The sequence below is a fragment of the Macaca thibetana genome, chromosome 1 (genome assembly GCF_024542745.1).
Source record: "Macaca thibetana thibetana isolate TM-01 chromosome 1, ASM2454274v1, whole genome shotgun sequence".
In the NCBI taxonomy this organism is placed as follows: Eukaryota; Metazoa; Chordata; class Mammalia; order Primates; family Cercopithecidae; genus Macaca; species Macaca thibetana.
Genome location: NC_065578.1, coordinates 208,487,318 through 208,501,816, shown reverse-complemented (window position 1 = coordinate 208,501,816; position 14,499 = coordinate 208,487,318). Strand labels below are relative to the sequence as shown.

The window sequence follows — 14,499 nt, the reverse complement described above, 5'->3', positions numbered from 1 at the left end:
TGGATCACGAAGTCAGGAGATCAAGACTATCCTGGCTAACACGGTGATACTCCATCTCTACTAAAAATACAAAAAATTAGCCGGGCGTGGTGACACGCACCTGTAGTCCCAGCTACTCGGGAGGCTGAGGCAGGAGAATCGCTTGAACCCGGGAGGCGAAGTTTGCAGTGAGCCGAGATCACACCACTGCACTCCAGCCTGGGCGACACAACGAGATTCCATCTCAAAAAAAAAAAAAGTTTCTTCTGTCGCCTTCCTCTGAGCCTCTGTTGTGGACTCCTCTACATGCTCCTCCCAAATCATCTCGTCCATTTTTTGTGATTTCTCGATCACACCAGTGGCCTCCAGTCTGCCTCATCGGGTCCCTCCTCTCTCCAAAACACTAAATCCACAATTCTAGCTTTATGCCTTGAATCTGACTCCTACTGCTGCCATAATGACGTATCACAGACTGGGTGGCTTAGGTAACAGAAATGTATTATCTCCCAGTTCTGAAGGCCTGGAGTCCGAGATGAAGGGGTCGGCAGGGCTGGCTCCTTCCAAGGGCAGGAGGGGGAATCTGTTCCATGCCTCTCTCAGCCCTAGTGCTCCTTGGCTCACAGGTGCAGTGCTCCAGTCCTCACAGGTGCAGTGCTCCAGTCCCCATAGGTGTGCTCCCTGTGTGTCTTCACACCATCTTCCCTCTGTGTGGACCTGCATCCTAATCCCTTCTTGTTAGGAGGGTACTAGTCATATAGGACCAGGGCCCACCTTAATGGCCTCGCTTTCACTTGATTCCTTCTGTAAAGATCCTGTTTCCCAGTAAGGTCACATTCTAAGGTCCTGGGAATTAGGAATGTCAACATACCTTTTTAGGGGGCTATAATTCAGTCCATAACATATCTCAAAATAAATACATCCAAACTAAATCCCACTGCCTTCCCCTGAAACCTCGCCTTCCTCCTGATTTCCAAATGACCAACACCATCTGAGGCCCAGCTTTGTCTTTTTCCTCTCCTTGTATCTAATCAGTTACCAACCCCATAAACCCTTCCTCCACTGTGTCCTAAAGCTCCCCGCTCCTTTCTATTCCCACAGCTACCACCCAAATTTAGGCCCGAATTACCTTGCACCAGCTCTGTGGTGACTGTCTCCTAATAGGCTTCTCAGCTCCAGTCCCGCTCTGATCTCTCTATATCCCAATTTATCTTATAAATTGCTGCCCCATTAATCTTTCTAATGGACAGCTCTGACCCATTTTTCTCCCTTGAAGGAGAAAAAAGAATAACTTCCAGGGTCCCTTTTACCTTATGAATTAAGAACAAATCCCTGACCCTGGTCTCAGGGCTCCCCAGTCCCCCCCAGGATGACACAGCAGTACTCGCACATCATCTCTCTCCCAAACGTGTCACTGTGCTTCCCGCCTTTGCATCAGGGTCCCATCAAGGAAGGAGATGGCACTCTCAAGGGTTTAATTGAAGGCAGGTGAATGAGGGATCATTTACCGAGGCGTGGGCTGGGAGCGTGACAGGATCCGACAGAGGTGGGACTTCTAGGGACCAGCAACAGTGGGAAACTATCCCCAGCCCTCAATCTGAGCCAACAAGGAGAGGAAACAGTGTTCCCAGCACCATCTAGGGTAGGAGCCTCCTGAACATAGAACAGGGCAGAGAAGACTGGAAAGTGGCCCTGGAGATGGGGAGACAGAAGAAACAACATGTGGCCCCCACCCACCTTCCTTTCATCTGTCCTGTCTTCCTGCCCTCCCCACCCAAATTCAGCAAGATCCCACACATTCTTATTTTAGGAGGCATAGTAGTGATGTTGAAGGTAATTTTTTTTAAAGTAAAACTACGACTCAAACAAAGACAAAATGAACACATCCAATATTTTATTTAATTTCTTCATTAAAGAACCAATGTGGTATCACAGCAGGTTCAAAGGAGGCTCCAAAGGACATACAACGATATGAGCCCATCAGGAAGGCTGAGATGAATTTGCTTGATAAGAATAAACCTGCTCAGTAGCTACAACTGCATTCTAGTAGACACGATTTGCATTTTCTATAATCAAGAATCAACAGTTCAGGAATCATTACTATCCGTTTTCCACAATTTAACAGAGTAGTAAGATAGCTCCCAAATGAAAAGCACAGATAACCTAAATGGACAAATGTGACAGGACAGCCACAAATCATTCCTTATAATCCAATTTACAGTCTTTTACTATTTTTCCTGACAGATGGAGGGAGGGGAGGGGGGAAAGGGGGAGGGAGAGGGGAGGGGAGGAAGGGAGGGAGGGAGGGAAAGAGAAGGAAGGGAGGAAAGGAGGGAAGAAGGGAAGAAGGGAAGAAGGGAGGGAGGGAGGGAGGGGAGAGAAGGAAGGGCTTTGGCATCTGAAAACCCTGGACTCTCCAGCAACATCACTTACTCATCAATTGCCCTTGAACAAGTCATTTCACCTCTCTGCAACTCAGTTTCCTGACCTGTATTAGTGCAATTAACCACTTTATAGACTAAATGGATTGTTCCAGGAATCAAATGAATTGCAGCTATCCTGTCTGAGCGGAATAATGGGGGCCAATATACGTGTCCTTTCATGTTCCTTCACTTAAAGTCATGGGGTTAGACCCTGATCCCTGAAGTTCCTTTTCGGTCTGAGAACTCTGTAACTGAAAATGCTGCCTCCTCCACCAAGCCTTAGATAATGGTACTCCTGGGACACAGATCCCTCCCTCCTCAACATCCTTTCCTCTCATGGTTTTCTGACTCTTATGTCCACTGTATAGTAGACTATTTGCTTTTTCCTTATCCTCATCCCACCCATAGAGACAGAATAAGCTATTTAAAAGCAGGACAAGCTTGGATATGAGTCCCAGCACCCAGCAAGAAGCATGGCATGTAGCAGGCAGTCCGAGAGCATTTCATAATGAAGAAGAAGAAGAGACCAGGCGCTGGCGCAGGAAGAGGTGAAATCACAATTCTCTCTTGTCCTCCCCGAGTTTCCACATCCTCTTTGGTGTGAGTAGGACTGACTCAAGTCGGGCTGACTTTGCAGGCTTCACTGTGTAATGCAATTCTTCATGACGGGAGCAGGACGTTTAGACTTAATAACGACACCCCCATCTTCAGGAGATGATGGCCCCTTCCCTGTCACAAAGGGAATGGCAGTGAAGCGGAAGTCTTTAAGCTTCTCTGACAGCCATCAATCAAAAACATTTCATCTCAGCTTTTCATTTGTCTGGGACTCAAGACAAAATGTTCTCCTGACATTTCGCTGAACCTACAAGCCAGGACGTGTAAGTTGATCATGACTCCCAACTGTAGGCACTGGCCTTGGAAACATGTCATGACAGACACGTCCAAGACCAAAGGGGACTAAAGGGATAGGCAAAAAAATAAGAAGAGAGGGGCCAGGCACAGTGGTTCACACCTGTAATCCCAGCACTTTGGGAGGCCGAAGCAGGTGGATCACGAGGTCAAGAGATCGAGACCATCCTGGCTAACATGGTGAAACCCCATCTCTACTAAAAATACAAAAATTAGCCGGGTGTGGTGGTGGGCGCCTGTTGTCCCAGCTACTCAGGAGGATTAAACAGGAGAATCACTTGAACCCAGGAGGCGGAGGTTGCAGTGAGCCGAGATTGCACCACTGCACTCCAGCCTGGTGACAGAGTGAGACTCCATCTAAAAAAAATAAATAAAAATTAAAAAATAAGAAGAGAGGAAAAGGGCATCAGGGATTGGATCCTGTGTATGCAGTGTGTGTGTGTGTGTGTGTGTGTGTGTGTGTTTCTCTTAACATTTTTCAAGTGCCTTAGTCATCCTTCAATATGTTGTTCTTCCCTAAAAGGAGGGGAAAAAAAAAAAAAAAAAAAAAAAAAAGCCCTGTTCTTCCCTACAGGCTCATAAGTGTGACATGCCCCTGAAGTACAGTTCTGGAAAATATTGTCCTTAAAAAAACAAGCACTTTGAAACATATTTTCATCCCTTAGCCCACTCCCCCAAATGTCAACTGTTTCAAAAATAAAATGAATCAAAATTTCCCAAAACGCTACAAAAGAGATTTTGGAGCACTTTTAGAGATCAAGGTGGCATTTCATTGAAAATTTCATTCCTGCCTGACATGTGGTTCTATATTCTGGATTCTGCCTTTCATGTTATTTTCATATTTTACAACAAAATAGAATCTCTGCTTTTACCACCATTTACTTCACCATTGACCATTTACTCCGTGAGTTTTGGAGCCCAATATCACGATCACATCCATCATCTCTTCACCTTTTGGACCCTCTGAATTTTACACAGGACACAATCCCCACAGGACCATAAGCTTACTGTTCCCAGGTTGATGCACATAAGGTTCCACTGTTTGAGCATCTCACCTCTACAGGAGCTATGGCTTCCATCTTCATGGTATCTCTCAGGTACCCGGTAGAATGCTACAGACAAAGAGAGATCCCATTCACACACACTGCGTTAAGGTACCCTAGTAAACTGCACACAATTACCCTATTCTGTATTTATTATGTAAAATACTATCTCATGCAATCAGTTCAACACAATTCCACAAACATTAAACACAGGGCCTGTGATGTGGCAGACAGCCCGCAAGGCTCTGGTAGTGTAAGAAATTCACATTTGATATTATAAAGTACTTTCCTGAAGGTAGAAGCAGGGCACCAAGTTTCCCTCTTGTTTTAAAATATGTCTCTCTCCAGCAGAAAGGGCCCCTGTGCGGTAAGATTAAGTGAGAGTTCCAGAGCCAGCCGGCCCAGGTCTGAAACTCTAGCTCCACTGCCTGTCTCTGCGAACGCTGGGCTCACTTCATTCACTTCCTTGCAGCTACCTCTGAGGGATTTTCTAAGGATTTCACGAGAAAATACACAGGCAATGCTTAGAACAGACCTGCCAGGCAATCACATATCAATGTGCCTACAAGAAATAAAGGTGCCAACAGCAGTACGTAGGCCATGGCATTAAAGAGCTCTGAGCTCCTGACCAGAAATGGTTACTCCTCAGGCTAACACTGTATTTAAGATCAGAGGAACTTCTCTCAGCCTGTGGGACTATTCAAATGTGCCTTAAGAACGCCGCATTCAACCTCCAAAAGACATGTGGACACCATTGTTCCTGAATGCTGAGATGGTACAGGTTTGTTGCTGGTCCTGCCACTATCAAAATAGCATCTCTCACAAGTAACTCACTCATGAGCCCCAAGAAGAGAAGAGGAGAGGAGAAAGGAGGGGAGGGGAGGGGAGGGAAAGGGGACGGGAGGGGGCAGAGAAAGGGAAAGGGAGGAAAGGGAAAAGGAGGGAAGGGGGAGGGGAGGGGAGGGGTGGGAAAGGGAAAGGGAAAGGGAAAGGAACCATAAAAATAAAAACCCCAAAGCACTGGAAGAAGGAACAGAGACCAACAGACAATTCACTGCTACCCATGAACTAATTTAACTGAATTCTACGCCACAGTCAAAATTGGTGAAAAGAAATATGGTATAATATCTTTCATTCATTTGCGCACGTGTGTGTGTATGTGAGACCAAACTTTCCTCATGTAAGTTTCTTTGATTATGAAATAAATATAAACTCCAGCAAAATCTAAAAGAATTTAAATCATAATCCCTTTTACTTTGAAAAGCAGAAACCTGCTGTGGAAAAGAAGAAAATACAACTTCTAACAGCTATCAACTCATTGTGCTGTTCAGCTTCATTTTAACAATACCCCAACTGACTCAAGACTAAGGATATCATTTTTCCTGTAACTTTTCTTGTTCTTTTCTTGATCTTCTCAAAATGTATCATTTCAGTTTATATCTTTGGTTATGCATTAAATATGAGTGAAATTCATGGGTTCCCATGTACATTATGAATCAGATTCTAAACTCAGGAGGAAAGAGAAACAACGAAAATTTCATTAGAAGCGGAACAAATGTGCAAAAACTCTTTCAAAATACCAAAAATGTTAAAGGAAAAAAAGCGCTTGCCATAGTAGAAAAATAAATTGGCTACATTGAATTGTTGCTTCCTCCACGGTGATGAGACGTATGGGCCTGTGCCTCTCACTCAGTGACCACATGAGGGTTTCCTCCGCACACTAAGAGCCACATGTCCCAGGAAGCAAATGTGTCCTCGTTCCCGCCTCAACCATTCCCAGACTCAGGAGGGCCCTGCCAGCCTCTGAGCTCCTAAACACTTTCTCCCGTTCCACTCATTTTCTTCTGCATCTATCTTGGCTCCACAGCTAGATTTCAAGTTTTCTTCTAGTAAATTGGCAGATACTAATCATCGGTTGGTGGGTGGTCAGTACCTACACCCAGCCATCCAGGGGAGGTCTCCCTGGGTTCACGTGTCAGTGGCTGTGCTCTCTCTGTCTCCCACTCTGCAGGAGGAGCTCTGCTTGGGTAATGAGCATGAAAGCAATTATGTGTAGGTCCTCTGAACATTCCGTCACTAACAGCAAAGCCTTGGACTTCCATTTCATTGCAGCAACACCACTATAGAACTTTTGCAACAGAAACCAGGAAATCCACCTTCCACTTGGGCTTTGAGGGCTGACTGTAACATTTCGGGAAACCCCAGAAACATGGGCCACGTCTTCACCAGCCAGGCAGAAGGTAATTACAGAAGCCAGAGAAGTTCTTCACGGCTGGGACAATAGAGAGGACTTGCACACAAGCTCACTAGAAGTTTAGTTACTAAATGGATCCGAACCCATTTAGTTCTACCAGTCCCTAAGAGTGCTACTGGCATGAGAGAATTCTTCTCCTAGCTCCTTCTAAACGCCTGTCTGCAACCTTCTCTTATTGTTAACGTCTCCTCTTCCCTGAAAGAAAACCACCCATCATCAAGAATCCTGGCATGACGCTTGTTGTCAGCTTTCAGGGCCTGTGATCTATCAGGATGAGGATTTCCAGGGACCTCAGGATGATTCAAAGCATTTCTTTCCAGTCCCAGGTGAGGTGTTTTATGCTCATGCTGCAGAATGGTTTGAGTCTGCTTGACACTAAGACTATGAACATGACAATGGGAATGACCCCAGAGAGTCCCTCTGAGAATCACCCTCCCCATTTTACCTTTCTCAACAAATCACAACCATTTGTTGGCGGGGTCCTCATCCCAGTGTTCTTCCCGTGATTAATAAAGGGGAAAGTAAGGAGATGAAACTGATCCACTGGATACTCTAACAGTGCCCCTGGAAGTCACCTCACCCCTGACAGCTGCTCATTTGAAATGTAGATTCTGACTCTAAACCAGTCTTTCTTTTGGGCAGCTCCTATCACTCAGACTCAATTAACCCTTAATTTATTCTCTTACTCTCCTTTGTTCACTTGCTCCAGTGACTATAACTTCCCTCTCTCTAATTGCCTTCTCCAGGTGTCCCCTCCCACTGGACCTGGGAACCACTGCGGCCTCCCAAAGCAGCAATCATCACCTGGACTTTCTCACCCTACACACCTCCTCTGTCCTCATCTCAGAATTTCACCCACCAACCCTCCTACTCTTCTGCTTCTAGAAGAGATCTTACCTCCATTCTCCCGCCCCCACTATCTTTTCCTACTTTCTTCATAGCAGATTCCTTCTTTCTGCATTTGGACGCATTCAAGTGATGTTCACATTAAACTGGTGGGGAGGAGGATCCTTTCTCTTGTCCCGATCTTCACTTGCCACAAGATTTCTCTTAAGTCTGTCCTTGTAGCTAACAGCACGCCAAGCATCACGGGAAACCGATGCCCAACATGGTCCCAACTCTCCCACAGAGCATTAGGGTCAAAGCATTCTCTGACCATTGCTTGAGTTTCCCAATCAGTTCCATACATTTTATTAATTATTAGTGATAAATGGTCAGAGAGAGGTAAAATCAGAATTGGTTGGAGTGATCCAAGAAATCTCCGTGTAGGATGAAAAGCGTAAGCAACGTATCTAGGGGCGGATCATAAAAGGTCATGAGCCAAGTAGAGAAATTAGACAGGATGTGCAAGGATGTCAGCTGAGGCTTGGAGATGGACACAAGGGTTTCAGGAGGACTAAAATGGCAGGAGGATTCTAGGCGGGTTGCTGATTTGTTGCGGGAGGAAGGATGATGAAGGTTGCAATGAGTACTGGGATCAGAACAAGAAGCTAATGGAGTATGAAAGACATCGAAATCTGACTTGGATTGCAAAGAGAAACACGATGGGCTATGATGACAAATTAGATGCCGAAGAGAAGAAAGAGAACTAGACAAATACATTGAGGCCCTCCCATGAGCCAGGCACTGTTGTTCTAAGTCCATAAAGCTAGGTACTGGGAGATTCAGGCCTCAGACTCAGATCTTCTGAAGGTTAGGATCACACTGGAGCCAGAGCCACAAACGGCAGTGCCACCGATCAGCAGAGACGCTAGGAAGGAACGTCGCTTAGGGAACCGACAGGCAATGATCTCAAGCTGGTGTTTCCGGGGGCCGAGAAGCAGGAGGGAAGTCTAAACAGAGGTTTGAAATGAAGGCCCAGGGCTGTCGAATCTGCAGTGGGTTTCTCCTACAACAAAAGAGTCACTTTGGGAACATTCCTTTCATCTCTCTGGCTCTCAGAGCTGGATGAAGTCATTGTTCAGTCTTTTCAAACTCTGTTATTCAAGAGATCCCAGATTTTGTGACATAGATAAGCTCATGAAGGCAGAAGAGACAGAACAGGAAATAGGACAGAATCTTTTGGGATAACCACACACTTGGCGTAAAAGGAATGAAACGCACCTGGAAAAAGCATGATCAGAAATGTAAAAAATTACCCAGAAGGTACCATGTCCCCAAAGTCAAAAGAGTAGCTTCAAAAAGGAAAGTCAAGGTAGTAGAGTTTGAGAAGGAATCTAAGGGACTAGGGACAGAGGGACATTTAGACTTGGCAAGGAGGGAGTTACTGGCAACATCCAGGAAAGTGAATTTAAGAAGGAAGAGAAGCTAGATAATTACATGGAGAGGGGTACAAGCAGTGGGAGAAGACCACTTTTGGAGGAGGGGAGCAACCAAATAAGGTATCGGGGTCAAAGACAGACATTTTAAGATGGGAGAAATTAACAGGCTTCAAGATGAACCTGAAGGAGTAAGTGGATAGGGAGGCAAAAAAAAAAAAAAAAAGGATGGAAAGGATGGATTCCCATCTTGGCTTCCAGGACCAAGATTTAGGCCATGCGAGGGACTGTAACATTAGAAAAGAGAAATGAAACCTCCTTTTCACTAGCTGGAAGGACAAGAGGACAGATTTGGAGAGGGAACTCTATGAAGGTCAAGTTAAGGATAAAATGGAAAAGTGGGTTTAAAACTACTCTATAAAGAATGATGTGCTGGTAAACCTCCTTTCTGGAAATTCCTCATAGATTTTCATATACTCCGCATTACTAAATGCCACTAACTTGGAGTGTGACACTGGGCCAAGTCACTTGGCTCTCTGAGCTTTTGTTTCTTTATCTGCAACATCAGAGAGGCATGGGGTGACAGGGTAATGTTTTCTAAAGGCCTCTTCCTACCCTAATGTTTTGGAGTTTATTTATGCATTTTTCCCTTCTGATTGTTCCACGCCATCCTCTATATCTTTTCTTTGCATTTACAGCTGCAAACCACTTCTCTACTTATTTTGAATACTTCCTTAACACATTATGCATACAGACGGTGTTCAACAAATGTTTTCTGAATTAATCTAATTCCCACAATGTCAGAGTTTCAGGACAAATGTGTGCTTCATCACCTCTCCCTCTCTCCCAAAAGCTATCTAAAGAAGCACAGTCACCCAGTGCTGCTGGAGTCCTTTCTTGGATAATTCAGCCGTGATAAAAACACTTATCTGAAGCCAAAGCACAAATACAATTGAATGTCAAATAAATCAGTGCCCTAAGTGTTTTAGATCTTGCCCTTCCTGCCAATGTGTACATGCTAATTTCTAAGTTAAAATAAAATAAGTCTGATGATGTAAGCCTGTGTGGGCTTTGCATCAGTTCCTTGGGAAAATACCATAGTGCATATCTATCTAAAGCTCCTTGTAGCTTCATTATGAAGGGAGCAAAAAGTGCAGATTTCCACTGCTCACTCCATCTTTTCATTTGTACTCTGTGACATTCCTACAACTGAGAAAACTGACTTGGTATCCTTTTGCTATAAACCTAAAACATACTTGAACAGTAGATACAGAAGCCTTTCTCTCCTGGAAAGAACACTATTAGCCTAAGATTTGAATTTTAGTTGTCGTTCTGCACTGCTGAGTACTGACTTCATACCATTAACCTTCCTGGACCTCTACAAACTAGGGCTAAATATTCCCATCAAACCTCCTATGCAGTGTTGTACACCGGCATCTATACTGCATAATTATCACTATTCATCGATGAGTATATTTAAAGATGATTCTTGTCATTGTGGAACAAGAGGTATGAACACTGAGAAGAAATCTAATGAAATACTTCATTCTGCAAAGGAAGACAAGAGGAAGACCGTAAGTATTCCTATCAGGATCATTTTTACAGCCAGGACTAAACTTTAAGTCTCAATCTATGGGTAAATACAAAACTACATGACACAGTACACCCCAAGGGTAACTCAACTGTGCTTACACAAATGAAAGAAAGACAAAATACTCAAAAAAAAAAAAAAAAAAACACCTTGACCAAGGTCATTTTATACCATGGTTTTCTTAAAGTCAGAGGAATATCTTCTATAACATTCTGTATGATTGCTTGAAAAAAAAAAAAGAGGACCATAACTAAAAAGATGCATGTTTTTAAATAACCAAATGACAGTTTGTTGTTACATTGGTAAGTTAATAAAATCTTTAGAATAAAACAAAACATACATTCCAAATCATGGATATGTTTGGATATGACAGTGAACGAATCCATTACGAGCTGACAGCTTATTTTATGATAGGATTCTTCTCTCATAAGTGTACCAGCATATCCAGAGTTTACACAAACATATTTTCAATCTCTCTCAAAGATAAACGGACCCAAGTGGGCAGGTTTCCAGCAGATGGGGGAGCCACTGAATCAAACATGATCATTCATCCACATAACTATTTGGAATGTGAGCCAACAAGCAGCAGCAAATGGAATAGAGATGCCAGAGAGACGGGTACAAGTGAACCAGTGACAAAACCTCTTTGCAAATGAGGAATTAATTTACAGCAGCATACATAACTCACAGACACAGCCCATTAAAGATTTCACCTCTACTTCCCTTAACAGTGATCTCAGACTCTTCTAAAAAAAAAAGAAAGAAAGAAAAGAAAAGAAAAGCAAAAAAGCTTTCTGTGGACAGTGGTCAAAAAGATGCCTCAATGTGCTGGGGTGCTGAATACAAACCCAATAGACAGTGATCTGCTCAAGATAATTCAGATGTTCTAATCAGAACACATGAAATGTCCAGTCAAATTCACAATTACAGTGTCTTAATGACTGTTTTTCTTTTGCTATGCAAAACAGCTTCATCCATCACTATCAAGAAGTCTTCCATCTATAACTGTTTTACCAAGATGTAGATTCCCAATACTCCTTGGACTATTTGCTTTAAAAAAAAAAAGAAGAAGAAATAACTCACATTGACAAGCTTGCACATGACAGAGAAATAAATGCCCTCAGAAAAAAAAAAAAGAAATGACTTTAATGTAGGAGCCATACCACAGTCTCCCCATTATTAACCCCATCAACATCTCTGAACCACCAACATTCTCAGGTTAAGAGGGAAAAAAAGGGAGGACGGGGAAGGGAAGGATGTAGGGTATAGATGGAGAAGCCGGTAAAGCATTTGATAATTTCCATATGAAAATTGGAAAATCGTGAGGAAAGGCATGTTTTCCTTTTAGATGTTAATGCAATACCAAAAAAACAAAAAATCCCCCCTGCTCCACTGTGCCACCTCCTTCAAGGTCATTTATCATCAGCACAACCACCTACGGATGTTTTATTAAAAAGAAAAATCCCAGCCTGGGACTGCCAGATCCCTACCCAGGACCCACTTATCAAAGGTGTTGCTCTAGCTGACAGGCAGCTGCTGAGTGGCACAGAGTTAACATCACTTTATATGTGCAGAACCCCATCAGCCAGCACGTTCCCTCGGTGCCCATTAAGCATTCTGATAACACCACCTCCATGAGCTCGGCTTAACAGTTAAGCCCGCAGGAAGCCCTTGAGTGCATGAAGCCTACCAAAATTTCCCAGCTAATTTTAACCCCATACAGTTTGATACAAATTGATCGAAAAATTATGCAGCAACTATATTTGTCCACCTGAATAAAGAGTCCTTAGTTTTCAGAAAAATCTAATAGGGTTTAAATTACTTTAAAAAAAAAAAAAACTTATAAACCATTTTCTATGAAAAAGACAACTGTATTACCAGCAGGCTTAATATACACCGTGACCAAGGTATTAGTGAAGAGGCTCTTCCAAGCCCGGTCTTGGGCCAACAGTACTTCAAAAAGCATATGCAATGGTGCATAACATGCAGCTATTCGGTTGGATTACTATTAGGTTGCCATCTGATGCGGATCCTGGATTTTTATCCTTCCCAAAGCTTTCTCCCAGTCCGTTTAATGCACAAATGACTGCCTTCCCCGACTCCAAAAAAAAAAAAAAGAGGAGGAAGAAGAGCAAAAGAGAAAAGACAGTCGTTTACAACGTTCCTGTGCAAATTCGCTGTTTTCATATGTTTAGTACCCAAATACATCAAGACTATTTTCACACCTGAAAGTTAATTTTCCAAAATTCCACCATCTCTACGAGTTTCTGTGATTATAGGTAACTGTAACGGGGAATTGTGTGTGTGTGTGTGTGTGTGTGTGTGTTTGTTTTGTTTTGTTTTGTTTCTTGTACTGCTGAGGAAAGAAGTACCATCAGAAGCTGCAGTTCTAGGTTGGGGAAGTCTGGGGAATCCTGCAAGGGAACATCCTTCAGGAAGGAGGACAGAAGTGGAAAAGGAACGACTGAAAGGATGCTAACTAGGTTATTCTTAGGAGGAAGTTAGGGCATTTTCTCTTCTGGAGAGGCTCTCCAGTCCCAGCTTGGAGGCGAGCAATGCCTCAGCCTGGGAAGTATCTGCAGTGTTTGAACAAATCAGAGAAAGGAAGGAGCAGTGCCAAGAGGTACTTAAGAAGAAACAACGGTGTTAGTGTGGAGCCAAGCTTTCCCTGCCTGCCACCCAGTGTGGGGCAGCCACCCTGCCCTTACACTTACACACACACACACAGTTTGCTGCACTTGGCATGCAATAAGCCAGCATTTAGAGAACGACACGTTCACGATGTTCTCCCCGCCACCACCACCCGCGCGCGCGCACACACACACTCGCTCCCCATGCCTTCCGCGCTTTGCAAGCGGTCACAGCACCACCATGGATGGCACCAGCCCCGGGAACCGCGGGGACCACGGAGGCGACTCCTCCTCCGCTTTCGCAGCACCTTCACTTGGGGGAAACCTCCGGGCAGCGTCCTGCACCATCACCCCCGCCCCCGGCCAGCTGCGCTGCACGCTACACGGAGTAAGCGAACCGACGTCTTCGCTCCGTGACAACGCGCGGGTCCAGCCCGAAAGCCCAAGAAACCCCCCGGCGGCGGTACTCCCAGAAACGACCCGAGTCCCCGCCGCTCCCCGTGCCCCCACGGGCCACCCTGCTCTGCACCCTGCCCCCGGCCGCCCGGGAGGTCCCAGCCCTGCCACCAGGCAGGCCGGACTGGCCGTCCCCTCCTTCCCCGGATCCCGCAGCTCCGAGGCTCCTGTCCCCGTTGCCCCGGGTCCGAGCCGGGCGCCTCCCGCCGGCTCGCCGCGCTCCATCCTCTAGCTTTCCACACGCGCGCACAGACACGCGCCCTTGCCTTCCCGCGCCCCAACACGCACACCTGCACACACTTTGGTGATGCCCGCTCCTCCCGCATCCCCAGGGGGCACCCCTCGCCCCGCCCTCGAGTCCCCGCTGCCCGCTGTCACTCTGCCCGGACCCCGCTAGTGGATGCCCTGGCGCCCCCTTCCCCTGGGAGCACAAGCGACGCACGGCGCTTACAGTTCGCAGGAACTGGATCTCGTCTTCGCCCTCGCCCCCATCGGCCATGGTTCCGCGCCTCCTGGCCGGGGCCGGCTCCCGAGCCCCGCGGAGCCCGGCGGCGGCGGCGGCGGCGGCCCCTGGCGCTGCCGGCTGCTTCTGCTGTCGGGAGCCGGGGGCGGGAGGGGGCCGCGCTGCCGAGTGCCGAGCGCCCGGCTGTCCCCGCCTGCAGAGCGGAGGAGGAGGCGCAGACGCTTGGGCGGGGGTGGTCGAGGCGCGGGGCCTCCCCGAGCCGCACTGTGCGGGAGGAGGGCGGCCCGGGCCCGGAGGACGCGGTGAAGCAGCCCCGCAGCCCAGCCGCGCTCGCTGCCTGCAGCCGGCGGTCCGCTCGGTCCCGGCTCCTCCGAGCGAGTGCGCCGAGCCAGCTGAGCCGGGGTTAGTGCTGCGGTGGGGGTGGGGTGTGGGGGCGGGCGGGGAGGAGCTCGCCGGCTCCCCGCTGCTGCAGGTAATCCGCAGCCCGCTCCTCCGG

At 46.3% G+C, this 14,499-nt stretch overlaps 1 protein-coding gene across 8 annotated transcripts in view; it reads right to left on the bottom strand.

Annotated features, from left to right (window-relative positions):
* The window catches only part of RYR2 (ryanodine receptor 2), a 795,071-nt gene extending 780,879 nt beyond the window's left edge, over positions 1-14,192 (bottom strand). For all 8 annotated transcript variants that reach the window (XM_050770606.1, XM_050770614.1, XM_050770624.1 and 5 more), the window contains exon 1: positions 13,992-14,192. In XM_050770606.1, the coding sequence (XP_050626563.1) occupies positions 13,992-14,039 (48 nt within the window). In that variant the 5' untranslated portion in view covers positions 14,040-14,192. The remainder of the gene's footprint in view (positions 1-13,991) is intronic.
* Positions 14,193-14,499: the final 307 nt, after the last annotated feature.